Source organism: Neodiprion virginianus, chromosome 7, assembly GCF_021901495.1.
Source record: "Neodiprion virginianus isolate iyNeoVirg1 chromosome 7, iyNeoVirg1.1, whole genome shotgun sequence".
Lineage (NCBI taxonomy): Eukaryota > Metazoa > Arthropoda > Insecta > Hymenoptera > Diprionidae > Neodiprion > Neodiprion virginianus.
Genome location: NC_060883.1, coordinates 19805132 through 19832723, shown reverse-complemented (window position 1 = coordinate 19832723; position 27592 = coordinate 19805132). Strand labels below are relative to the sequence as shown.

The window sequence follows — 27592 nt, the reverse complement described above, 5'->3', positions numbered from 1 at the left end:
CGGGGATTAAACATTACCAACAAGGTCGTTGTTCGTATACCTGTACGTATAATATTGTTTTCAATCGAGCGAACATGCTTCATTGATTAATTTTGCAAAATTTCGTTTTCAGTTGTATTTACCATTGTCATTCATGTAGGCATACGAATAATGACTCGTAGGTGATGTGTTTTTGTTAATCTGTTCTTTCGTACTTTTAAACAACAGGGACGACAAGACGGCATGTGGTAAAATGAGATTCTCTGCTCGTCGTAAAAAGACTGTGGGAGCTCGGTAGAGCTTGAAAAAAAAAAAAAAATTGAATCTTTTCGTGAACTTAAGAATCTCATTTGGTACACATACGCCTACGTATAACAATAAATTGACAGTGCTCATTGTGCATTTGAATATGTTTTTTTTTTCTTAATCATTAAGTTCATTACTTGACGGTTAAAAGAGAACTACGTCATCTGCAATTGTTTAATAGTAGTAATATAATAATCATAATGATAATAATAATAATTTTCAATAAATAAAAAGATTCTATTTACGAATTGAAAAATATAATAATTATTCTAATATTTATAATATAAAATTCTCCGTTGATATTATAATAATAGTAATAATAATAATGATTACGTTTATCGCAATAATGATGATATTAATATATTTACAATTATATAGTTTTGGTTGAATACTGCTGTTTTATAGTGTGGGTTTGATTAATTACTTGTTACTACAATGTCGCGCGATTATAGTTCCAAGTTTAACAAGTAGATAATTGTGTATTTTTCTTAATATGGTAACATATAATAGTACCTATACATCATCTCGTACGTTATCGCGTTTTCATGATACAGCTCTCTCACGTTTCAACTAGGTCGCAAGATTCGAAAACAATATAATCCAAACAAATAGTCAATGTTACTGTAGTACAAAATTGTTTTTAACAAAGCAAGAAAATTTTCTATAAAAATCGTTTCACAACGCAGTTGATTGCGATATTTCCATCAAGTTCATTTCGTCGAGCAGACTAATTTCAATGGTCAATATTCGTATGATGGTAAAAATAAGTACGGAAATAGCTCGACGAAATATGGAGTTGGATGAAAATAAAAGAATTGAAAAAAACGAAAAAAAAAACAAAAATACAGGAATTTAGATGTGGCCAAGCAATACGACGCTGCAAAGAGAAATCAGGTGATGATTTCAGATGAATCAGTCGAATATTAGGATACGTAAAACCTTGTGCAAGTAATCGGGTTTTCATTCTGTATAGTATCAAGTTAATATAGACCACGATTTGAGATGTTGATAGATTTTTATGGTTAAATGCGATGCTTTTGGAGTTTTGTGCCCTCTGTACAAAAAAGTTGTCATCGAGCAGCAGCTGTGAGCGGAAGAACAGAAACTGCAGTAGAAAAAGCTTACTTGTTAGAAGTTTTACCCGTGTAACAGGTGTAAGCTGACCAAGTGATCAATTGGGCGACTGCTGAGTAAGAAGATTGAGAAGTTCGTCATGGTCCATATTGTTCAAGGTTTGTATGTCGATGCCCAAGGCGTTAGCGACGCTCTTCATGTCGAGTCCAAAGCTCTTCAGGAGTTCAATAAAGTCCATTTCTTCACCCGTGAAGGGATTCTGGAGTCGCGGACAGCTGTGATTGCACTGTGGCCAAGTGCAGCGTTCGATAAACCTGAATTGGCAGCCCTGACCGCACTTCCGTTTGTTGGAAGGTATCACCGATCGCTGAGGCCTCGTGCCGTTCAGCATGGCCGTGTGGTTGTTTCCGTGCCTGCCACCGTGTCTTCGTCCTGAAAACGAAAAATGGCTTAGTTGGGAAAAACTACTGGGATCTTTGAGACCATGGAGATTACATAAGGAGACAGAACTCAGATGGGTGAATTGACAAAACTTGTCACAGTAATCGTACACATTAAGTTCATCTTTGCTACAACTAGCATAGCTGGTGTTCCGTTTGCACCGAAGTGTCATTGGTTGCAAGGATGCACAAGATCGACTAATCGATCATCTTGCAATGTGATTCGTAGAAAGTTTTCACCGCCAGCTTATACTCCCTTCACTGTCTTCGGTGCATACGGAACGCTAGTGTCATCTTATTTCAGGTAATTATTTGTTAACATGGAGTTCAGGCTCCATGTTTGAGTCGCGCAAAGTACCGACCTCCTCTTCTCCGCTCCTGTTTATCCTTCTTCTGTCTGCCCTCCTTATTTCGGTCCCTCCTTCGACCCTTGTGCTTTTTTCGTCGTCGCCTCTTGTTCCCGGCTCGTCCACCCTGCGACGGCTTGTTCGGTCCCTTCCTCTCCTCGGCTGGACCTCCACCATACAGCCCGTTTTTCCTGGACTCCAAAACGGACCCGTTCCTGATCTTACCACTGTCCAAAACAGTTCCGTTCACCTTCGTTAGGCCCGATCGAAGCAGCTTTCTGGCGGATTTTGCACAGGGCTGATTCGTCTCGACGTGGTTGCGACTTCTGTGGAAACAAATGGGGCGACCTTGGGTCCTGAAACGGTTCTCCGTCGATTGTATGCCGCAGAAGATATATAAATTAACGACTCTCACTCGTTACGTTTATTTCCAACTGCGGTCTGCTCCCAGCAATGAAGCGCCTGCGGTAGCGAGACTTCGTCGATCTTTACCAGCTGCCAGTCCTTTTTGGTCAGGACCCCGTGGCTAATGCAGCTCGGCGCAAAGACTGCCGATACGTTATCGAAAGTCTGTCTTAAGCTGTCACCCATCTTATGGATGTAGTCCCACTGCTGTTTCGTCACTGGTGCTCCAACGTTGTCGGCAGTCATTTGCGCTTCGTCAAAGATCCATTGAAAGACGAAAAGGGGCACTGGAAAAAGGTCGAACGGTTTTGCTGATTCGAAAGACCCTTAAAGACTGCATAGGCAACGATTTCAGGGACTACGCTCAGAGAAAATTTAAGTGCTTCCCTAGGTAGCACACTGTTGGCAGTTAGTTGACTTAATATCGACAGAAATTCTCAGCCAACTATTACAAGTAAACTGGGAAAAAGCATATTATGAGTCTATTATTGACTGTACAGTGACTAACAAGAGTGCGGGAATGACCTCTGAAACGTCATGGTAAAGACAACACTCGAAATTAACTATCGTTAGGTTTTCACTTGACTGTGAGCAGTTGAGACAAAAAGGCAATAATTTTCAAGTAGGCTAATTACGTGAACTAATAATTAAATGGCGTCAAGTATGAGATAGCAATCAGCCAGTCTAACTGCCACCAGACATTGACGTTCTTTCGAGCACGTGAATGCGCTTACATAAGCAGTTATTTCTCTGCAAAACATCAAAAACTTTTGACTTGACTTTCCATTGGTAAGTGGATAAGGTGACAACAGGTTGTACAGTCGAATTGCATTATACCTGGAATGTCAGAGGGCATTCGTACACATGAAGTATACTGCATGTCAACTTTGAGTTCAGTTTTTTAACGATGTATAACGATTAAAAAATAGACGACCTTTTGTCTCTCCTTTTGCCAACAATGCGTCGATATTATTTTAATTGGACAAAAGCTCGACTTTTTGTGGTTGAATGATAGTCAGCCTCTGGATAAGTGTGCTACCTGGAACCACCGCCGAGTTTAGACTTCGGGTATCAGCGGGTCCTGACTTACCAGATAGTGTGGGATACAGTCTGTATCCAAAGTAGCACCTCCACGGCTCGTGGGGATACTTTAGGACACAGTTGCGGGGCATTTTGGCCTTCCAGAGCTCCATGCCCTTTCGGACAACGTTGGTGGCAGGAAAGCCATTGGAAGAGTACGGGGCCCTGTCCAGGAACCATCCGGAGTCGCTGATTCCGCGTATTGCGATGTGTTTTAACCCTGAGGACCGAGAGGAACGTAACCATTAGAGTTCGTTTGAAAGCTTCGTGGCAAATGTTTTCACCCAAGTTCACACGAGATTATTGTTTATGAGCCTCACCCAGCTCCTGGTGGACCAGGCTGTGCACGTGGTCCAAATTCAGCATCACTCCCGTCGCTCCCGCACTGCTTCCGGCCAGTAGGAGTGAGCTCGCGTTTTCCAGACCCAGGGGGGCCAGGTCCCTCACCACCTGCGCCACGATCTCCGCTCCCATGAAGGAGAACATGTCACTTGGCGTCGCTCTGCTGCCACTCCACGTGTCGCTTGTACAGTAGGGGACAAATCTGCAACAAGTACCAGAGGATGTGGACTATTGTTTTTTGAACCTTTGTACGTGATTTTCAGGAGCTAACGACCGTTTTTAAGCAGATACTAAAGAGAGTTATACTTACACGTGGTTGGCGTTCCACCAGAATGGATTTTCTTCTGGGCGTGAAGACAGGAGGCCACCAACTGCGGATTTCAAATTCAGCTATTAGCAGGAATTAAAGATTTGAGATTTCAAACTTTTATGTATTGCTTAGATCGTACAACGTTTGAACATGTATGGACTCGATACTTGTTAGAATTTTTGGTTTGAAATATTTTCATTTCTAGTTCAAGGTCAACGGTCTGAATTTCGAAATCGTAGATTTGATGGGAATTTCGGGTATCAATACTTGAACTAAAACAATATATTTATGATATAGTGAATTAAAAACATCATGATTGTGAAAATCCTGATTTTAGGTTTGAAGTCATCAATTTTTAGAAATTAGGCTGACTTAATTTCATGCGATCCTTTAAAGTTTCGTACGCTAGAGTGAATTTTACATTTTCAATTTGGAAATGCTGAGCTTGGTTTCAAAATAAACTGTATCAACATACGAATAGGTACATCAGTTGAAGTTTTATTTGTGGTGATTCCATCCTGCTCAATGCACTGAATACTAACCATCACTAACCAAAGTAATTAGGTTAAGATTCCCACAAACCTCCCTGTACACTATTGCAATTTTCTTGTGCGTATTATGTAATTTGTATTTATCTATTAAACATATTCAATAAACAAATTGTTTTGGTACTCCAACCTTCATATTATCCAAGAAACCAACTTCATCCAACATATTGAGGTCAAAAATCTTTTTCAAACTAACCGTCTCTGGTCTCTGACCATTGTGTAGAAGTCATAAAACTCCTGAGCCTGAGCCATCTGTTTCTGCAGCTCCTGTGATCGTAACAGTACCAACCGCCTTCAAGGAATATGACCCATCGTTTGGAACCCTGAGATTTTCTCAGGTAAAATCCAGCCTGAGATCCGTCGTTGCACGTTATGGATCTGTTGCTGAGGTAGACTCTTTTCAGGGCTCGTTGATCCTCGAGCTCGTACTTTCCCAACACTTCAATAAACTTCTGAATTGTATTGCTCTGGATGACCGGCGAGGCTCCCGACGACACCGAGATAGTGTTCGTCGCTTTGTCTTCAGCGAAGACCAGAACGGTGAACACCGCTATGCCCAGCGATATCTGAAAAAATATGGCAAGTGTTGAAATTCTTGACGTGATTCGACGTCAAAACAGATCAACCGCGGTGAAACTATTTTTTTTTTGTTTTTCCTAACAGCGGACAAGTGTCAATTATAGACACGATTAGTTGGGTTTGTAGATAGAACGAGCTCTTATCGTCACACCGATAAAGATTTGAAAAATTCACACGCACACTAGACTGGGCCAAAAAAATTGACTATTTTTTTTTTTGAAAAATATATTGAGAATGTCATTCAGTATGGTAAAAAAAAAAATTTCATGAAATTTTAAGCCCTTAATATTAACTTTAAGAGGACTATCATCGCTATTTTTGATTTTTAGTAATAATTTGATGGTTTACGTCAGAACTGTGGAAATATTGAAGTGAAAAAATTTATGTTCACTTATCCCTTTATAAAATTAAATTCCATACAAAAAAGGTCTGAGGGCTTGTCTGACAAAAATCTATAATCAGACCTTTTTTGTAGGGAATTTAATTTTATAAAGGGATAAGTGAACAAACTTTTTCACTTCAATATTTCGACAGTTCTAACGTAAAACATCAAATTATTACTAAAAATCAAAAATAGCGATGATAGACCTCTTAAAGTTAATATTAAGGGCTTAAAATTTCATGAAATTTTTTTTTTGCCATACTGAATGATATTCTCAATATATTTTTCAAAAAAAAAAAAAAATTGTCAATTTTTTTGGCCCAGTCTAACGCACACACACTCGAACACACAGAAAATTGACGCACTCTGAACTTCTGGGATAACATTACGCAGGATGATTTGAATAGGGTTCAGTGAGCTTTTTCCATTCCTCTCTCGTCTTGTTCTGATTTGGACTGCGCACGAAGTTGAGGACGGATTGTTTTGACTAATCGAGGTTCACGAGAGTAATTCTTTGGACATGATACAGTCGAAAGATCTGAGAAAGCCCGTCTCGCAGCGGGTGGTTGATCTTTGACTGCGGCGTCCCTCAGAGCCGAGGCGCCTCCATAATACGTTGGAGTCGAGGGAGCCGAGGATCAATTTCTCTCACTCGCTTCTCTCTGCTTGTTTAAAGTTGGGGTCGAGTGGCTCGGGGCGCGTGTATAAACAAAAATTGTTTCCTAGGGTTCATGAGATTACATGAATTGTATACAGGAACGCGGGGCAGTTAACCCCTCAACACCTCTTCATTAATTCACTTTTTCGAAAACAGATGTTGCCGCCGAGCCACTCGGACGGAGCAAGTGCTGAGCAGTTTAGAGGCGCGGGCTTGGGACTCGTAAACACAGCCTGCAGGGGGCGAGTCGCTAAAAAATGAACCCGCTAATTGGGAGGATCAAAGAGGAGGTAGAACAAGAACCAAACGACCCAGAACCAAGAAGAAAGTCTCAGCATGTATTCTCGTGCGAGGATCGACGCACCTATTAACAATCGATCGTACGACGTACTTGATGTTACTACAGCATGAATCGGAAAGAATTTCTGGAATCGTTGAGAAATTCTTCGGGAATAATGCCGGGGAAAGCAGGGGAAATTACACACTTCAGTAGGTAAGTGACTGAATTGCCAGTGCAGGACATTAGCCGGTTCCTTCTTCTTCTCTTGGGATGGAAGTCCACGCCTGATGACGGACGCCGCTGAAGATCGCTTGTCGGCACCCGGGGCAAAAGAGTCAGCGAACCGCAGAGACGGGGAAGAAGAAACGACCAGATACTTAAGCCCGAGTTATGTTACACGTTCTGTTGTGTTACGTTCGGATCAACTGTTCAGAGTTCACGCGTCCTTTTCCTAATCGTTGACAGAAGACTCACATCAAGTTGTTGGAAGTCGAGTGTATTAACGTGAAGTCGCTTTTAGATTCGTTCAAAGATGTCTTAATTCGTCTACAAGTAATGTGTAATCTTGTTAATCCACTAATTAGAACGATTTTAGCTCACGTAAAGTCATCCGATGTCATGTGGAGTTGGAGTTGAAGTTATGCCAAATTATTTGAAACCTTATCCAATCTCTTCAGTACGGAGAAAAATGTCAAGAGTCAGAAAATTTCGGTTTTAAAATTCCGTGGAGGTATTGTTAAAAATCCTAGGTACCACGAAGGTAGTTGAAAACTTGACGTGAGCCGCCAATTTGTACCGGGAAGTGGCGGAATTCAGTATACGAAATTGTTTCCGCACACGCACCACGTACTGTAACTCGGTGTCTAAAAATACGTGCAGAAGCGTCGACGGAAAGTCTCTTCAACTTGAAACCATGCAGCGTTTCAACATCGCAACTTGATCGCCAGTCGCTTGGACAGGAAAAATGGCGTTCAATGAGTAGTTTTGACTTTTAGAAACTAGCGATCAATTTCGTCCGATTTCGTCCTGCGGTCATTAGGAACGCGCACGTGTGTTCATGGTGTCCATACGCCCCATGGGTACGTGGTCGCGGTACATACAGGTGGATAGAAGCGAGGGGCCCGTGGTACCTGGTCGTCGGCGGAGTCCTTTGTTCTGGCATATAAATGACCGTGCAACAATCAGGTACAATCAAAATAATTGAAAACGCGCGCTCTCTAAGGCGATTAGGGTCAAGTTCCAAGTCGGTAGCCGCCGGCGGAAACAGTGAAACAGAAGCCCGAACTACTGGAGATGAAAGAAGCCGACAGTCGAATCGCCGGACGGTAACCTTCTCTTCGCGCTCGAGCTCACCAGGAATAGGACCAGGTAGCTGTAATGGCTTAGGACAGATTGGACCGTGTTTCCGAGGCAATAAACTAAGGTCTGCCTATGAAGGTGCGGACCATGGTATATATAAGGATCTATAGAGACTTCTCCGTCGCGGTTCTATCACCTCTGATGCAACTACACTAGCACCAATTCACGTTCAACTATTGGTCCATTATTTTTCTACTCCTTTATCGGCGTCACACACACACACACACACACACACACACACACACACACACACACACACACACACACATACGCAATTGCATCTGGGTTTAGAGAAGAGAGTTCATCATTAGCTTGTATCCATCATTTTTGGAACCGATTGATTCAATTTCTGTAGTATTGAACTGTTCAATGATCTCGGTCTTAAGGTTGACAAGCGAGGAGGCTTCGAAAATCTTCTATTGCAGCTTTGCATCATATTCTTGGACAAGATACTTTCTTCGGTGCGATAATAAAAACATTTGTGTTACGGACTAACCCAGGAAATTTAACGAAAGTTGCTCTGGGTATGGACTAGAATACGTCACTAGTAACGAGTACGAATTAGATTGGATTGGCTTGTGCAGGTTAATGAATTTCGAATTACGTAACGGACATTGTCGAAGAGTGATTCTCTTCCAATAGAAGCTTCGTTCAAGCTTTGACTAACACAGTTCTCTGACAATAAAACAACCTTTCTGTATTTCTCGATTTTGACGTCAATATATTTCTGGATTCGATTGTTGACCATGAATTTCCTAGGATTTGTTTAAGACTTTCCAATGGTGAAGATTGATTGCTCTTTGAGTGGAACTATTTCCGTGCATTTGCGCAGGGTATTTTCTGGTCAAGAGGAGGACGGCGAAGGTTTTGAAACTGTGTCGACGATGCAAAGGAAGGCGGAGGTGGGTGGCTGAAGAACTTTACGTCTTTCACGGTTCGACGCGATTATTTGAAAGGTTCCGAAATCCGATTTGGGAATCCGCATCGAATCGAAACTTTCAAGAAGATCGTAAATCAGCGCTATTGTCGGTGGAAACTCGAGATGTACGAGAGAAGCCCGCCTTGCGTAACCTCTTTATTATGTCGTAAATCAAAAACTGAAACCGGTAGGTCCGCCAACAGTGGATGCTACCCTCGGGACCCGTCTCAAAAATATCCCCAGGCTTCCGACAAACCCTTCTCGAAAACAATTAGCGTCTTGCCCTGGTATACACAACCTCTTAATTCCATCTTCCTGCAGAAGCCTCAAATCAGCGAATTTAACCCGTTACAGCCTACAAAGCCATGTTTGGCTGCTAAAGCTTCTAATTTTTTTTTTTTTCGCTTTTCAAAACTAACTTTGAATACTAATTGTACATTTCTTCGTATTACGGAACATATTTTTGTTGTTGTATATATGTTAAGTGCAAACTGTCAAACTATTTGAGTAAGAGTAACATTTTTATTCCATCTCCTTCATAATTTATGCAATATAAGGGGTTAAACTCACCCTCGTAACCCAAGGGAAAAAATTTAAAGGATTAAACAAATCGGTTCAACTTGAATCTAATTTTTCGACGTCCTTAACGAGTCGTCAATATTTTCTTTTACTTTGAAAATAAAAGAGAAAAATCACCGCTTGGGGGTTTCAGGGAATTTTAACGATATGACGAAGAAGATGAAGAGAGGAAGAAGAGGACCATGAGGAGGAGGAGGAGTAAGAGGAGGAGGACGCGCGCGCGCACAACTTGATTACCCGGTGAATCGAGACGGAGTTGGCGTGACGCGGTGATATTTGGGTGCAAAAAGTGGGCAGGAATTTAATTGAGGAAAAACGTTGACGGAAGTCGGAGTGCAGCGACACTAGAGTGCGTCTTTGCTCTCTGTAATTCGGGTAGCGGAGAATTGTTCGTAGTGAATTTTGTAGTTTATAAATTTTATGACAAAAAAAATAAATAAACACAAAACAAAAACTTCACGCTTCACGGACGGTCTTCTCACGACGCTGAAGTTAGCAGTTACAGTTATTATCCAAACTTGTCAAAATTTTTTTTGGGAATAGAAGAATGCAGTTTAGTTTCATCCACATCATGTTATATAAAAGTATCGGAGGTTCAAAGTATTTAAAAAAAAAAAAATGTTGATTTTCGAACTTCATTGTTACCTCTCTCGAATGAACATGTAAAAACGCTTCCTAGCATCGGTCCTCGTGGTATTTATCCTCTCTGCGACGGTTATTCGAAAAGGGATTTTGCATGCTTACAATTTGATACAATCCTCGGTCCCATGCACACACATTAACGCGACTTGTCTCGCTGAGCCGGTTGTAAAGATTGCTTTGAAAATGCCGCTGATCCCAAAGATATCCGGAATAGCACGTACACGTTATACCCGTATACGCGGGTCCTTTTTGCCATCGATAAAAATTCAACGATCTCGCGCCGATACTTATCGATCTTGAACATCGACCGTCGCGTCGGCCGATCAGCTTCACGTCCACTTCTTGGCACAACGAGTCACGTGTAAAAACGCCGCTGTTGTTTTATAGAAAACGAGATAAGCTGACATAAAAACATGTATTCATCATCTTGTCGCCCCGGTTACAACTTTGTTTGGTTTTAAAATTTTGAATAAAAAATTTTCGCAAAAATTTCGCACACGGTATGTCAAAGTCGATGACATCAGATCGATTGAGACTTTTCTTTCGGTTTTCATGACTGAAAGTCAACATCGTTTTAATTCAGAATTTATAAATTTCATAGAACAGTTTAATTGTCATTTTCCAAAATTAACCGGAGTCTGAAAATTGCGATAATAGAAAAATGAAAAATCATCATTAGTCACCAGGAATATACTTGTCATGATAAAAGTGATTGAATTGAAAAGAAAGTAGACATTGACGGTTTTTGAAAACTATAAGTATATGATTGACCATAAAAAAAAAAAACAAAGAAAAACTCTTCACCGATGTGAAATTTCAAATTTGACACGAAACCATGAATCGGTTTGCAGATGAACGCTTCTCCGGAAGTTTCCGCACAATTATTTCATACCTTGAAATAGCATCAACGGAACTGAAGCATAAAGTTATTTCCTTTAGATTATTTTAATATTTCACATGAGTATACATACTGTCAAAGTCAATTTACACGGATCGCGGTGTAAGAAAGTTAAAGACGAAGAATAAGAAGAAGCGACGTGGCTACAAATGAATAAGACAACGTCCTTTACTATGCAATCCATTAAAGATATCGAACGAAGAAGAAGAAGAAGAAGAATCGGGGTTTCCCCTTCAGGGGATCCGCAGTTGGCGGCATCTTTGAATCGGTCAGTTGTTGCCGATCAGTCGGTTCTTGTTCCGTTCGGACGACGCGAAGTACAAGAAGAAGAAGAAGAAGAAGAAGAAGAAGAATAAGGAGAAGACGAAGAAGAAGCGAAAGAAGGAGAGGGGCAAGAAGCCGTTGCAAAAGGAGGAGGAAATGATGATGATGGTGATGATGATGATGATGATGAGGAGGAGTCCGTCTCGTTATCATTACGACGGCTGCGCACGCACGCCTGCATCCAACACCGACACTCCTGGACCTACGTCATTACCATAACTGTACACCCCTCTCCCCCCTCCTCGTTTCATTTTTCCTCCGCAGTTTCTTCTTCTCCTTATTCTTGTTCTTATTCTTCCTTTTCACTCAGTTCGCGCAGCAGAAGCCGCGCATCGTCACTGCAAGTACGACGTTCGCTTTCATCGACGCGGAATTTATTCTTCTTCTCTTTCGCTTATCAATCTCTTTTTAATATTCCCCTTCGGATACAATTATTAGATATTTCGGTACGACGTGGCAGAATTTTTATTTTTTTTTTATTTTTATTTTTATTTTCTACTCCTACCGAAGAGCGTCAAGTACGTCAGAGCGATTCTTCTTCTTTGGATGTATAGATATGTTCACTTTTGTTTTTCAAGCATGTTCCTTTACTGAAATTTTATATAAGTTTTTCAAACTTCAAGTCTTCGTATTCGATTCAAAATTCGTCCTCATTCGTGACCAATTTTAACGCAACAATTTTCTTTTATCTCTTCTTTAATTCAAATCATTTTTTCGATACTCTGAGCTCGGAATAAATGCAAAATTTCATCGGTTCTTGCACTATTCATAGCTGTTTGTTGGTGCAGATAGGTGATGCCAATGACAGTCAAAGATAAAACGAGGTGGCGGTGCGTTTGAAGATTCATTCCAAACCTCTTCTTCCCAAAGCCGATTAAGCGAAAGAGAGTAAGAGAGAAGAAGAGAAGATCAAGTATTCTTCGGGATCTAAGGTTGTAGGCTACTGATTGAGTCATTTGGAATGACAGATCTTGTTTTGAATCTCGTTTGACTATTCGTACAAGAGAAGAATTAGCGGATCTCTGATTTTTTTTTAATAACTTTAGCGTACTGCTGTAATCAAGTGTATTTCGAAATTGAGTAACAGGTTCTGGTTCTCTTTGCTGAAGCGTAAAAGTTTTTCTTTCTTGTGTTTTTGTTTAATAGTTTGAGATTACAATTCAGCTTCAGATCGTAGAGCAAAACGAATGATCAATTCAACGACGGAAATATATTTTTTCTAGACAATTTTTTATCAGTGTACAATCGAAAATATTTAGATAAAATCTGTTTTACAGTTTCGAGAAAAGATCCCAAAGAATCGCGTGGCTTAACGAGACACATTTTCAAAAATCGGTACGTTCGAAATCGATCAAAGGATTTTTTACACGAGGCTGAAGTCAGTAACGTTAACGTGACGAAAACATCAGGGGGAAAGAATCATTATTGTACAATTTCTGAATCACTTTCGAGAAGTAAGCTTTGCTAAATATTGTATAATGAGGAAAGAGATATTATTTATGTTTTGTTTATCACGGTTGACTAAATTTAGGACATGTAATTCTAAATGTGTAAAGTAAGGCAATTTTTCTTAAATCTAATGCATCGCTCCGTAACGTAACGTAACTAACTTCAACATCATTTTTTCATACAGCTTTTTCCTGTCTTCTCAACCACGAGCTACCGGCAAGCTCGGTTCAAAACTCGCGCCAAAATCGTTAGATCTGACCGATCGATAGATCGGACGACCTGCGCGGCTGCGCACGCAGTGATCCACCGAGTTTCTCGTCCTCACAGCAAGAGTCCAGGGAGTCTGGCGCCCTTCTGCTGCATCGCGCTATGGATCTGCGGGCATCGTCGGTCTCTCGGCGGTCTCTCCCTCGAGAGAGAGAGAGAGAGAGAGAGAGAGAGAGAGAGAGAGAGAGAGAGAGAGAGAGGGAGTGGTAGAGGGAGAGAAAGAGGAAGGGAGCGGAAAGCAGGTGGTAAGATAAGTCTCTCGCACGAACCGATCGCGGTGAAGGCGGCGGGTCAAAGAGATATCCCCCACCCTCTGATCGCGGCAGGGGCCTGAGGCCTAACAAGGGCTGAAATATGACTGCGCCGCGTCCCAACGACCTCGGGCCGATGCTCACCGGGGCCTCAAGACCTTCCGCCGCTCTCTCCCGCCCTCGGAAACTCTCAACTCGTATCGCGTACGGTCCAAAAAGTTCCGATCGGTAAGTGCTCGGGGTGATTTTTCATGCCCGACAATCGCACGGTGAAGAGCTTTTTTAACGGTCATTTTCACCACTTTAAAATCATCGTATTCGCCAAAAGACGCACGTAGGTATATTCACGATGAGACGAGAGAGAGAGCAGATTTTAGTAAAAAATTCAGGAAAACATGGACGCGTCAAGATTTTTAGTTAAAAATACCCATGTCGACTATAATTTTTTACTACAAATGTGGTAAATTTTTGTTTACTGTTTCTAGAATAAATTCTACATTTTACGAAGTATATTTTATCCAAAAAATCTAACGTTCAGTCTTTTGCTGCAGTTTTGAGTAAAATTTACTCTTTCGAAAATTCTCTCAGTGTTATGGATAAAATATTTTATTCGTCGTACAGTGGACAGAAAATATTGTAATGAAATTGGTATCGTTGGCACAGAACGGTTCAAGTATTAGTGGATTTACAAACAGATTTAGTACAAATAACTATTTGGTCTCAAAGTGTGATATGTCATAGTTGTCAGGATTCCACGGGACAGTTGGTACAACATAAATCTGTTTTTTTTTTAACCAAGGAATCCCTTAACGTTGAATAATCCTCTCCAGAAGAGGGAAAAAACCATACCGCAATATCTTTATTACACGATTCGTTTGTTCGGTCGTTATTCCACCGTCACCTTGCAGAATGATATTTGCCAACGAAACGTGCGCCTACAGGTAGAAATTTTTCTTTCACCCTTTTTTCCCAATTACCATGTACCTAATGTCGTATAAAAATTATTTCAGAACCGACTAACCAATCGATGGTCGCTAAGCTGAAGATAATCGATGCATCGATTAATCGAGTCGACAAAATAAAAAAAAGAAAAATAAATAAATAAATAATCGAATACGACTCGATTGAATCCAAAATTTCGTAAAATTCAGTACGTAGTATTAACAGCGAAAAAGTTTATCGATAATTTATATTTCAGGTGAAAATATTCATTCATGTTTCACTTATCATGTCAAATAGATACTTAGGTAGTAAGTGTTAAAGAAGAAAAATCGATTTTGGGGAAACCTGATCGATTCGTTCGATCAATCGCGTTTGAAAAATAATCGACAGTTCAATCAGATAAATCGACATTGTTCAGCGTCGTTCACGGGAGTTTAAAAAAGAAAAATCGATTCTGAGGAAACCTGATCGATTCGTTCGAAACCTAATCGCGTTTGAAAAATAATCGATTACACTCGATTAATCGGGGAAAAAAATAATCGATCCAATCGAGACTCGACAATATTTTCGTCAATCTTACGATCAGTCGACACCGCGTTTGATATTTTCGTAATACTCGAAGCCTGCAGACTGCGGGCGAAAGAGCCGCGCGGCGCTAGGCAGAGTGCGGTGGTCCATCCATGCACAGGGAGTAAATATGGCGGAGGGTCGAGGATTCGCCGCGTGCCCGGCCGCTCGTTCACGCCCGAGGTGCGCCTTTGATGTGCCGCCTAAGGCACGTTCGCGATAACTCTTCACGTGCTGCCGCAGCCGGCTCGGCTGTCGCTTCGCTTCACGACACGGTCCTCGCCTCCACCTCCTCCTCCCCCCCCCAACACTCGCTTCCTTTTCCTCTTCCTCTCTCTGTTTTTCCTCCTCCTCCTCCTCCTCCTCCTCCTCCTCCTCCTCCTCCTCCTCCTCCTCCTCCTCCTCCTCCTCCTCCTCCTCCTCCTCCTCCTCCTCCTCCTCCTCCTCCTCCTCCTCCTCCTCCTCCTCCTCCTCCTCCTCCTCCTCCTCCTCCTCCTCCTCCTCCTCCTCCTCCTCCTCTCTTATAACACTTTATTCAAAAAATTCCCTGCTTATTCGAGATCATGCCGCGCTAACTCGGGTTCGAAATGCGGTAAGAAAATTGCGATAACTATATGTATACACCTTTCGAGACGCGTTTGTTTAATATGTTTGTGCGTGCGGAGGTGTTTCTTTTTTCTTTTTTGTTGCTTTTTCTTTTTATTCCTTTTCACGAGCCGACAAATGAATGGGGAAAGGCGGTTGGAGGGAGGATGAAGTGGATAAGATTTGTCCTTTCGAGGTTACGTTTACTCGCCAAGATCCTCCTGCGACCTCTACAGTCTCCCCCCCCCCCCCCCCCCCCCCCCTTGGTAAGTGGAAATGACTGTATAACTTAAAAACAATCGAACCCTGCGTCTAGAGATTCGATGTTGAAATGCTATTAACTATTAAGTATCAAATAATTTATCATCGAATGTGAATTTTCACGGCTTTATTTTCATCAATTTTCATTTGCGGCAATGAGCAGACGATTTTTTTTTTTTTTTCTTCTATTCTACGGAAAATTACAATTGACTATGAAATCTGTTTTTGATAGTTGCGAAAAGCCATGTATAGCAACGGATTGCATAAATTAATTATGAACATTTGGAATTGTGGAAAAAGTAACATCAACGAGGTTTTTGAAATAATTTCTTGCACACCAATGAGAAGAACAGTGGTTTTTTTCTCTCTCTCTCTCTCTCTTTGTATCGCTCCCTTTCGCTCTCTTATTCATATTTTTTTCTTCCCCTCTGCATACAATGCATGCCTACCGTCAGGGTATAGAGTTTCAGTAGAAGGTGTCGGGCTTGCCTCTAACAAGTAACATATGAACAGCTATGTTTTACGTGTTATACAGGTATAACATCGTGTGCTACCGTGATTTATAAAAACAATAACAATGAAGCTAGAAAAGTTTTTGTTAAAAACTTTTCCTGCTAAGTATACTAAGTAGGTATGCGTAACTGTTATTGACCTTTTTTGGTTGTATCTCTTTAATCCTTAGTTTCAAAATTACCAAAATATAAATCTCTAGTGTCTAACCATCGATAGCGATTGATTTTAGTAATCGGGGAAATTCCACAATTTGTACCGTAAATTTATAATTTTTAAAAATGAAATGGCCACAAAACCGATAAACCTACCTTACACCTATAACCCGAAGTTTGACAATTGTTTTGAAAGATGCGTGAAAGGATTCGCAAAACGAGATACGATACTTCCGCGAAGAGATTGATGAGGAAGAGGAGAAGAAGAAAGAAAACAAAAAACACAAAAAAAAGAAAAAAAAAAAAAAGTAACAAACAATTTGTGATAAACGAGCCGCATGCGGCAGGCGTTACGGTTAGATAAGGAATACGAGTTGTTAGACTTCCGGTTGAATGAAGAGCAAACGCGGTGCTGTGCGCGGGGAGCCACAGGTGGATGGATGGCTGCAGAATTGTTGTTGTCGCTAGATCTTTTGGCCCTGAGATCCCAACGGCAAGGAGGAGAAGGAGAAGGAGGTATAAGGTACGGAGGTACGAGGTACGGATGCCTTAGGTTTCCAGTTCGAGCCGCGGAGAGGCGTACGAGAGGGAGAGAGAGGGCGAGAGAGAGAGGAGCGAGGCGGCAGAGGAGTTTCTCGAGGAGAGGAACTGGCGGCTCCTTTGAAGTCGGTCGGTACCGTGTGTAATTAGGCCGTCCCCCACCCCGCCCCGGACCTCTGATCTTGCCGCTGTGTCGCTAATTGTTCACCGCCCCTCGGGCAGCCGCATCCAACGGCAGCAATAGCCCAACCGCTCCGCGGACCCGGAGAACCTCGGATATATCTCGTCTACGAACCGCCTTGTGCTTTGCAAGCTTCCACTAAGTCCGCGGGACCTGCCTAATTCCAACCTAATTCCAGATCCGACCGACACCGAATACTGTCAAAACTCCGCTGGCAAAGGTGAAGGATTACGCGTGACACGGGTGCGTTTATGATCCGAAATTTACATTCCTTGTAAAACTGATCGAGAGCTTTTGTTTTTATTATTTTTCTTTTGAAATGTCCCGAGTAAGAATATGCAAATACAAATCCGATGTATACGTTCGGTGAGTAGTCATTTAAAAAGGAAGACGGAAAGGTGCGAACGATTCCCTTTGCAGGAACGTAACTTTCAAAGCGATGTCGGGTCATTGATAGGCCGGAGGGTTCATTTTCATTTTCGAAAAATCCGTCCGCACAAAGAGCAATCCGATTCTTTTCTACTGCAATCCTTTTTCAGGGGATCGGAGATTTTCATGCTCAAGAGATGATCCTGAACGATCGGCCCAGAAACAATTTTGCAGGGTATTTCATCGTTCATCACCACTGAGATAATTCGGTTACATCCTCAGGGTCTGAACGAATTTTTGCCAATGAATGCGATTTTAAGAAACCCTTTTTTTCTTCAAGTGGAAAGAAGGAATGTAAACAAATTAGTCAGATGTTGACATCCCCAGTGTATCAAAGTTCCCTGGAGCTTGTTTTGGGACTCAAAAATGAAGCAAGATTCTTACAACGACTTCAGTCATACGAGTCTTGAGGCGAATATTATATACGTATAAAATCATCGAATTACGTATTTTTACTGAAATAAAAAACGTTAAAACAGTTGGAACATTTGATCGTTATACTATTCAGATTATCTTTCGAGGGGTCAGTCACTTCAAAATTGAATGACTGAGTCCAATTAATTCACATCGATTCCACGTAATTTCTAATTTTCAATTTCCAAGTTGGTTACTCGATTATCAGCTTGATTTCCAGATTACGTAACGTCAGAGAAAATCACTGGAAATTTTGAAAAATCAAAATCATTGGAAACGAATGAAATTCAGTCAACCAACGAGTGGGAAAGAAAATTTCCGAAAAAAGAAACAAAAAAAAAAAAAATGCAGTCCTGTTTTTAAAGCTTGAAGGGGGGGTTGAAAAGTGGCTCTAAGCAACGCAGTCGGCGAGTCGGCGAAGAGGGAAGGGCAGGGAGGGGGTAAAAGCTCGAAGAGGTGTTTCCCAGGGGTCAAAGGGCGGCGCGGTGAAGAAGAGACGTCGGCGAAAGGGGTGAGGAGGGGTGGTTCTTTGATCTAACTCGAGTCTCTCCGTCTCCGCGTTACTTTGTCAACCTTTCGACCGACTATGCTACGCGTTCTCGGTGCGGCGGTGCGCAGCTTGACTCCTGTGCAAGGCGTGCCTCGTGTACATGTCGCGGAAGACTTTGATCGAGTCGAGCCTGTCACGAGCCTGTGACATCAAAGCGAGATCAGACTCGGCTCGACCGAACCAGCTTTCAGGACAATCTCGTTCGCCATGAGACTAGACGGACTCGCCACTTTTCGTCTGGAAGAACCAGAAGAAGAAGAAAAAGAAGAAGAAGAAGAAGAAGTAGAAGTAGAAGAAGAAGAAGTAGAAGAAAAAAAAGATGGAGATGATGATGAAGAGCAAGACTTTGCCATTGCAGTAATTCACCTTCTTCTTCTTCTTCTTCTACTCCTTCTTCATCTTCTTCTTCATCTGTTCCTTCTTCTTCTTCGTCTTCTTCATCCAGCACACGAGCTGATTTCAAAGATATACACAAAATAGAAAGAAGAAGAGAATGATTACGTTCTCCCATTTCGTTCGTTTACATATTTATACTTCAATCTTCTTCCTCTTCGTTTTCGATTCACCCTTCGATATGATAAGCTTATATATATATATATATATATATATATATATATATATATATATATATATATATATATATATATATATATATATATTCTCAAGTTTGTGGGGAAATTTTTGTACTGCAGATTGACCGTAATTTTCATGTTCATAGTATACGCTACGAGTGAAACAGAATTTCTTGTACGTACGGGGAATTTTTTGTCGATCGACATGGAAGAAAATTTTTCATTCACAAGTATAGAAATATTTCGGTTTTACCCGGATTTATGGTCGAGATGGATAATCGATTGATGAGATGTAATCTGGGCTGTAATTTTTTGTCCTCTTATAGCTGACGCCAGAAATGAAAAATGTACCAGGTGTTTACGTTTCAACTACGACGAACATCGTTCTACCAAAACTATTCACTAATAAAAAATTGAATATAAATAAATCCCGGAATTTTGAAACATCGCAAAATTCCAGAACACGTTACAATAGAACTTGAATTTAAAATAATATTCGAAAAGAGATGAAGAAGAGGGACTTGAAAAAAAAACAACAATGAAACGACACCAGACCGATATGCTCGGTCATTGGTCTTCTGGAAAACATTCTATATTACTAAAAGGACAGCTTGACCCTCGCAGGTAGATAGAATTACGCGTGCGTTTCAAAAAATCCGATCTAAATGCGCGGCAATGCAGTCGCATAACACAGTGATATATTTACTAAGTAGGTATGTAAGATGCGTATCTCATCTCGACTTCCAGCTCAGAGGGTCTTCGGACCATTTGGCACACGTGCGCGTTCACGAAATTCATCACCGTGGTTGTAACTTCGAATGTGTCGCATCGAAATATTGATTCAAATAAAGGTTCCATTATATAATCGATACGGTAGAACGGAGGTGAGAAATTTTTATGAAATCATAAAAGATAAAAAAACAGAACATGACATTGGGGTTGGAAATTAAATCCTATGCATTTTGACACGTTCCGAAAGATACGTCGATAAAGAGAAATAAAAATGATCGGAAAAGGGAGATTATTTTACCTGTAGCACGGTCCTCATCTTTCGAAGAATGTGAGCACAAACTGCAGGTTGATCACGTTGAAACGCTTCCAGCTACTGAATCACTGTATAATAATATTAAAAAAATCCCCGCAGAAAAACGTCACTCAAATAAGCTAATTTGGCGATCAGTTACGCAGGCGTATTTTCGCGCCATTTCTTTTACCGCGCGTACAGCAACGTCTCCGTGATTTAAAAACGACGAAAAACGTCACGCTTAACGAGAAACGATAATTAAAACGCGCCCGAGTGCATCAATAATCTGGAATCGTAAAATCAGAGAAGAACGGATCCAAAGCGGACGTGTCACGTGCAGTCGCTTCGTTCCGATCGACACGTGGGTCCGTTTTAGATTTAAAGTGTCCGGCGTGCTTTTGAAGAAAAAAAAAAAAAAAAAAAAAAACGAGAACTTCGTTTCGAAGGATCCACAAACGTTCTATAACCGGATTTTATTTCAAAGTACGCAACACACTGTCCAGCGGTAGTATAAATTTTCGTTTTCGAACCGATTTTCGACGAAGATCGGACTACTGACTCGAACTCGCGTATCTAAGTCTGTATTTCGAGTTTTTATTGTTACTATAACTTTTTTTTTTTCGGCTCAGTTCGATCGATTTATCCAATGTCGAAATCTTCCCTGACGCACCCTACGAAGCGACTTGAATGAGAGGATTCCTCCGTGTTCACGGTGTCTGAAATTGTTCGGGAGTGAGCCAGCAGCCCCCTTTCGCCAACAAAGTCAGACGCGAACTGACAACCTGAAGCAGTTAACCATTATAAAGTAGTAGGAGATCGTACCGACTCTCCCACCACCACCACCGACTTCGTCGAGGAGGACTCAGGGAGTCTGCACACCTCCAGCCGGTCGGCTCGGCTCCTCACCTCTTCGCGTCTTCGGATCAGCTTAGTTGGATCCCGTCCGTTCGACGGTCACTGCTGGATAGCCTGGTCAGAGGACTTGGAATCGGTAGAAAATTCGACCTGGAACAAGTCGAGAGAAATTCACCGATCCCTTTTATTAGGGCAAACTTTGATTTACTAGGGAACTTGTTTGGCCAACTCATCAGAAGCTGATATCACACCAGACTAGATCAGGAAATGATGACGATCACTTCTTATCGTTGGTCTGCTTGTCTTTCTGCGAAATGAGCTTAGTCGTTTGGTTACTCAGGTAGTTGCACACTTTACTTGTCACATCAACTGTACTACGCAACCACAGTTATCGATCAAGAATGATAGAAAAACTCAAGTTTCCACTTTGATACAGCGTTCCAATGCTCAATTTTTTTAGGGGTTAGTAAAACTTGGCTGGGAATTTGATAGTACGCCAAACATTGGAATTGATTCAGAGGTCTTTTCGATCAAGCATGATCAGCTTAGACTTGGAGTACACTGCGAAGGCTTAAAGGAGCTTTCGTACAATCGGTACAAAAGTTTTCCTCGCTCAGTTGGCAAAAACTTGACGAGAAGTCGGTCATTAATCGACAATTGATTAGCCAATCACCGAAAATGAGCCGAAAGTTGATGTTCTCAACCTTTTGATGCGGATTCCCAATTGTCATCTCAAATGCTGATTCGAAGATAAAAATAACTGATGAAACAAGGTCTTTCAGTGGTCTGTCAAACAGGCAATTGGTGATTGCTCGTAGTTCGCGAAGTTAGTGTGCGGTCAAATTTTGACTTTAAAATGATGTTGAGTTAATCCAACGTTCCGTTACCCATTTTGACAATTAATTGATGGTATGCTACTTGGTTAAAGTCGAAATGGCGTTTATTTAATCGAACCTTCCGTTTCCATTCTGGGAATTGGTTGATGGTATGCTACTTGGTTGAATCACGGACCGCTTTACTCTGCCAACCCCGTTCGTAGGGGCTTGGATTGAAATGCGCCGGGTGTGCCAGTGTTGAATTCTGGCGCCCACGGGCTGTTACACCCTGAGTTCCTCCGCTGAACATCGTTCACCGTTCACCAGACTGCAGCTCCCACTTTGCTCTAAGTCAGGGCAGCGTTTAACTGCCTTATAATCACTCTATCCCCGGCCTCTAAAGCGAGCCGACGGCACCTCGTTCCAGCAGGACGAAAGTCCTGAAGCGGAGAATCGTTTCGGTAACAATGAGTGCATATTTTCGGTCGACTGTGTTACAGTCGTTTCATGATTATCGTGTCGTGTAATCGTCGTTATTCTTCCTTGCAAGGGATGGAAGTTCATTTTTCAGTCTTCCCACTACTTCAGTTGCACGTCATTATAATATTAATCGAGTCGAGATAGACGCAACAATGAATTGAAATATCATCGTCATTTTTGGGTACCAGAAAATCATCTCAGGCGATGAATAAGATGGTTTTTCTATTGCAGTGTAAACATCCTCAAGACCTTGTTAGGCTACATTATCGTAGTTCGACTGATCTAGGTAAGAACAATTTCCAGGCGAATGAATTTCGGAACAAACATTGAACGAGTCCAATTGAGGTTGATTAAATCCCGTTAGGTCAAAGCAATGTCCTTGCAATTCGAAAAAACGACGGAAAAACCGATAGAAGTGCACGTAAAAAGTCATTAATTATTAACTTTTGAAATATAATTCTATTCCACATCTTTCTTATTCACAAAATGTATCGTACATACAATTATTGGTAATAAATCAAAGTTAATTTTCCGTATATACGAATGCATTATCTACAAACAACTTGTTTTCAAATTTTTATTGAACTCTTCAATAGACGGTAAAAACGTCTTATATATAAGTACAGGATACACAGAATTAACTTACGCTTATCCGGAGAATCCTGCAAAGAGTTTCTTAAACGTATTCGATCGAATTTGAAATCTTTACCCACCGTATTGGATCCATCATTTAGAATTTTCAAAATCTATATTCAGACTCGTAATCAGCGAGCCCAAAAATCATGCAATACCATCATGTTATAAAAGTTGACTTCGCACAATAACGTACGATTCAAAGGGTTAAACCTCAGCAGTTTCTTAATTTCTCTATCTTGTCACCTTGTTGATTGGACTGCGTACCTGGTTCATCCTCAGCTTGACCCAATATCCGTAATCAAAACCGTGCGATCTGGCTGGATGGGATCCTGACGGGTCGGGGAAGATCCTGAAGGACTCGGAGTCAAAGCTTGTGGATTTCTGGTGCGATTGGTCCGAGCCAGAATGGACTTGCTGCTGCACGGGCGAAGATCAAAGCTGCGGAAAGCACGGCTCCGACAAAAGTGAATCGTGCAGGTGGACCTGTCGCGAGTCGCCTCTCTCTCTCTCTCTCTCTCTCTCTCTCTCTCTTTACCCCACGGTCCCCGAAGGGAGTTCGGAGGACAATGAGGCCGAGGTCTTATTGCCCGATTCGCCACGAGGCGTATCCTCCGTAACTGCGACCGAAGAACCGCTAAAAGGACATTGATACCCGTATAATGACGGACCTGCCGGCTTTTCCTGATCCCCGATCCCCGATCCTCGCTTCAGTGTCGGGACTAAGTTCCGAAAGGCTGCCGCGGTCCCCCCTGACCGATAACCTCGTAAATCATTGCCACTCTGGATCCTCCGGGGAACTCGAGGGCCTCGAGTAATCCTGGCAGGGTCTCAAACCCCCGTATCTTCTGTACGCACTAAAGAGTTTCGAAAGGAAAGCCCCTTTTCGTCATAGTTTGACCGTCGGGTGGGATTGTAAGAAGTCGCTGCAATTATTCAAAACTGTAATTTGAACAATAAATCTGGAAGCATTGTGTTCAGAGGGATGATAGTCGAGAAACGGGGGGTTACAATTAACCCTGGAATTAACGGTAACTGGGGGATGAATAAACACACCACGTTAATTTAAATTTCCCGCCGCAAGATAACAGATCACATTTTCGACTCGAGACACCAACCATAGTTCGATTTCGAAGAAACTTCTTTTATTTTCAAAAAACAAAGAAAATGAAATGTATAGGATCCTTATCTATACGATGTACCGGAGAAATGAACTGAGAGAAATTTTTAGTTCCAGTTACGGCTCAGTTCTTAACTATTTTCATTTTTCATCACAATCGAAAAATATAGTTCTAGGTAGAAATTGAAAATTAGTTTTCTAGCTCTTATCGGAAAGTCTAGTATCCGTTACTATGCCTTCTCATTATCATCACTGTTACTATATTATCTTGGAACTGTTGCCAAAATTTAATGCTCGTGCAACAATAAATTGACGTTAAAGCCTTATTTAACTAAAAAAGTAGAGTAAACCTCACAAACTGATTTTGCGTTGCAATTACCAAAAAAGGATCGACGATAGCGCAAAATGATTACGCGTACCTCGTTTTTCGTAATTCCAATAATATTCAAACAGTATTTTTAACGAAACCTGTTTTACTGAATTTTTCTCAGTGTGGAATCTACAAGATTGGGGCGTTTTTTCACCCCCCGTTACCGAAATAAGTAAAAAAATATAACGTTACAGTTTTGGGGTTAATAGTTATATCAAGTTTTGGCAAATTTTCTAAGAAAAGCATCTTAATAGTGTTGAAAAAAATTCGAAAACCTTAGATTTTGATCGAAACATTTCAATAATTCAACCCACTTAGAAATTGAATGAGCTAAGATTTTTTTGAATTTTGATTAGGTACATACGTACGGTACAATTATTTCATTAAAAAAATATTGCAGAACAGTTGTATTATGTTCGACGGGTATTTTTATCACTGACATTGAGCTTTTTCGGTTGATTCAAACGCTTTTGGCCTTTTCTCGAGTTTCACAAAATTGTAGGGATATTTTTTTGACCTATAACTTGCTCACACTCATGAATCGCACTTGTTCAATTATTATATATTATGATTCTTCCACTGGACATTTTTGTATATTGAAAAAATTCTGTGATACTCTTCAAGTATTATATTCCAAGGCAAATCAGTTATCTTTGGTAATATGAAATTTTGAATACGATAAAAAAAATAGATTATAAAATAACAAAATATCGGAAAACAGATCATTCTACTCAAATCTCATAAATCACTAAATCTTCAATTATTTGGGCTGGAAATTGACTGATTGTGAGTAACTCTTAAGACACAGATATCTAATTAAAAAAAAAAAAAAAACATGGAGATACTGCGCGATGAATAAAAGGTATTTATTTCAGTGAGGAAAGTTGAATATTTGAATAAAGAATGAATTAGCGATTTTAACGATATTTCATTATTTATCTTGGATAAAATCAGATTATTTTTTATGTTTTTCACGTGGAATTTAGGGTGACGAGGCCGTGTGGTCATTTTGACCCCGGTGTGTAGCATAAATGTTATGTAAGGGAGAACAATGAATCATAATCTAATCCGCGAGACGCGATGATTAACTCGGAAAGCCGGTAATCGGCAAGAAAAATTGTTTAAAAACGTAAAGTTGAATATAACGCTAACTGTAATAAAATACGAATTCCAGTTTTTCACACTTCGGCTCGTCATCACCATTTTCTCCGCTCTTCCGCTCTCCCGGTCGTCAGACGAAGGAGGTTGAAGCACGTCAGTGCCAAGTCGAGATGAACGCTTCGCGGAACTTGTAGAGTCACTAGAATTGTGTAAAATAAAATATTATGCCTCGATCTTACCGGCTGTCCTGCCGCTGGCTGCTGCTCGCTGCACCGTTTTTTTGCCGACAATTCTAATGAGGTTTTACCGAGCGCGGTGCTCCTGCCTTGATCACACTTTACACCTTTATACACCTGCAGGCTGTTTCCTACGAGCGGCATCGAGTCGCGTCCCGAGATTCTCCCGCTTTTCGTACACTATCAATTGCCAACCGCTCGTCTCACGCGTTCGCTTCTTCCAGGTACTTCATCCGATCCTGATACACGCTCGTTATAAGGCCGTTCGTTATATTGGGGCGGGGTTGAAAGTTGGAATTTGAAAAGCTCCGAAAGCGCCTAATTCCGTGATATTTGACGGCGAAACTTGAATGTGAGAAACAAAACTTTGAGGAAACGACAAAGTTTCGAATGATCGGAAACACGACGACGGCTCAAAGTTCCGAAAAATTCAAGTTCCGACAGAGCTAAATTCTGCAGAATAAAATTTCGATAGAGTAAAATTCCGACAAGTTAAAGTATACTCACACAGCGTGGCTTACTCGACGAGTGGGTGTAAAAAATGAAATAAATCGAAAATCAGAATGTCGAAAATCCAAAACAAAGAACGATCAAAGTGGTGAAATTTTCCCAAGCCAGAAAATCCACAGAACTGAAAATATTTCGGAATTTCGATGTTTCGGATTTTCAAATTCTCTCATTTTTACACTTTAGGAACTTTGACTCGTCGAAGTTACGAATTTTCGGCATTTTGTCCTTTTGTAATTATCTTTACATTAATTTTCTTGATAAAAAAATTTGGACTTTCGTGCTTTTGGAACTTTTCAAATTATCCACCCCGAGCTTGAGGGGTTTTCTAAAAATCGATCGTATTTTGACGCAAAGAAGGTCACAACAGCCCCGTGAGCGGCTAAATAACGAGAGACTCTTCACGCATGTTTCAAAGCTGTTATAAGTGTTCGAATAAAATGAAATCAACGCAAGCCGTATCATTCGAATGTTGTCGCAATTCGTTACCCCGCGTAGGTAAAGTGACGCTTTAGAAATTAAGAATCGAAGGAGGAAGCTTCGCGTGATTTATTATCCCCAAGATCCACGGATATTACGCATCGTTTCCGGGGCTGCAAGAACAGATGAAGAAATAGCTGTACAAGCAGTACAAGTTATGATAAACCTCGTAGAGAGGCGAATAATAATAAAATGACCATGACTGTAAAATTTAACTCCTCTATGCAGCTCGGACGATATCGATGTACAAAGGTGCATTAATTTTATAGCCATTTTACGAGCCGAATCACGATGTCTTGATTTTCTTCACACTGTTCCACTCCATTTGAGCGTGCACAGCTCTTTCCAACAATCCCGACCTTTTTATACAGGCTTACGGTTTACCGAGTATTTTATATACAAAATCTTTGTCGGACTCGGTGAGCGGTGCATCTAGTGGATTATAAAATTTTCCATCCATCTTCACGTCGAGCCTTTAATTTTGACAGAGAGTGTACGTTTGTAAAATTTAACTTTGGAGTTTTATTACATTTTGTCGGTTGTTTGAGTATTCGGACGGTGAACGCTACTATTGTTGCATAGTTAATTTAAATATTCGAACAGCTAAACAACTGTAAAATTTAGATGACAGATGAAACGTATTACAAATAATACAATGTAATAAAATTATATTACACGCAATTGGCACGTTGAATCATTTTTTTGTGAATCAAATAGCAAAAATTGATAACGGCGTGTAAGAATAAAATATCAACAGCCAGTAATTCAACAAACTGAACGGAACGATGAAACGAGATTTAACGAAAGGCAGAAATTAGCGGAAATTTTCTCGTCAAAATTATTGCAT

At 40.9% G+C, this 27592-nt stretch overlaps 1 protein-coding gene across 1 annotated transcript; it reads right to left on the bottom strand.

Moving 5' to 3' along the window:
• Nucleotides 1–585: 585 nt before the first annotated feature.
• LOC124308421 (palmitoleoyl-protein carboxylesterase NOTUM) lies at nucleotides 586–20469 on the bottom strand. Its single transcript, XM_046771128.1, has 8 exons — nucleotides 20155–20469; nucleotides 5028–5397; nucleotides 4284–4344; nucleotides 3952–4175; nucleotides 3642–3851; nucleotides 2562–2838; nucleotides 2162–2472; nucleotides 586–1791 (listed from the first exon to the last, which is right to left on the bottom strand). Exons 1-8 carry the CDS (start codon nucleotides 20170–20172, stop codon nucleotides 1457–1459), a joined length of 1806 nt encoding a protein of 601 aa, XP_046627084.1. The 5' UTR covers nucleotides 20173–20469; the 3' UTR covers nucleotides 586–1456.
• Nucleotides 20470–27592: the final 7123 nt, after the last annotated feature.

What these genes read in the sequence shown, in the direction of transcription:
- LOC124308421 (XM_046771128.1), bottom strand. An exon ending in ACTGTATCCCACACTATCTG is followed by an intron (nt 2,839 to 3,641) that starts GTAAGTCAGGAC and finishes ACCTTTTTCCAG; the next exon opens with TGCCCCTTTTCGTCTTTCAA. An exon ending in ACAGGAGCGGAGAAGAGGAG is followed by an intron (nt 1,792 to 2,161) that starts GTCGGTACTTTG and finishes TTTCGTTTTCAG; the next exon opens with GACGAAGACACGGTGGCAGG.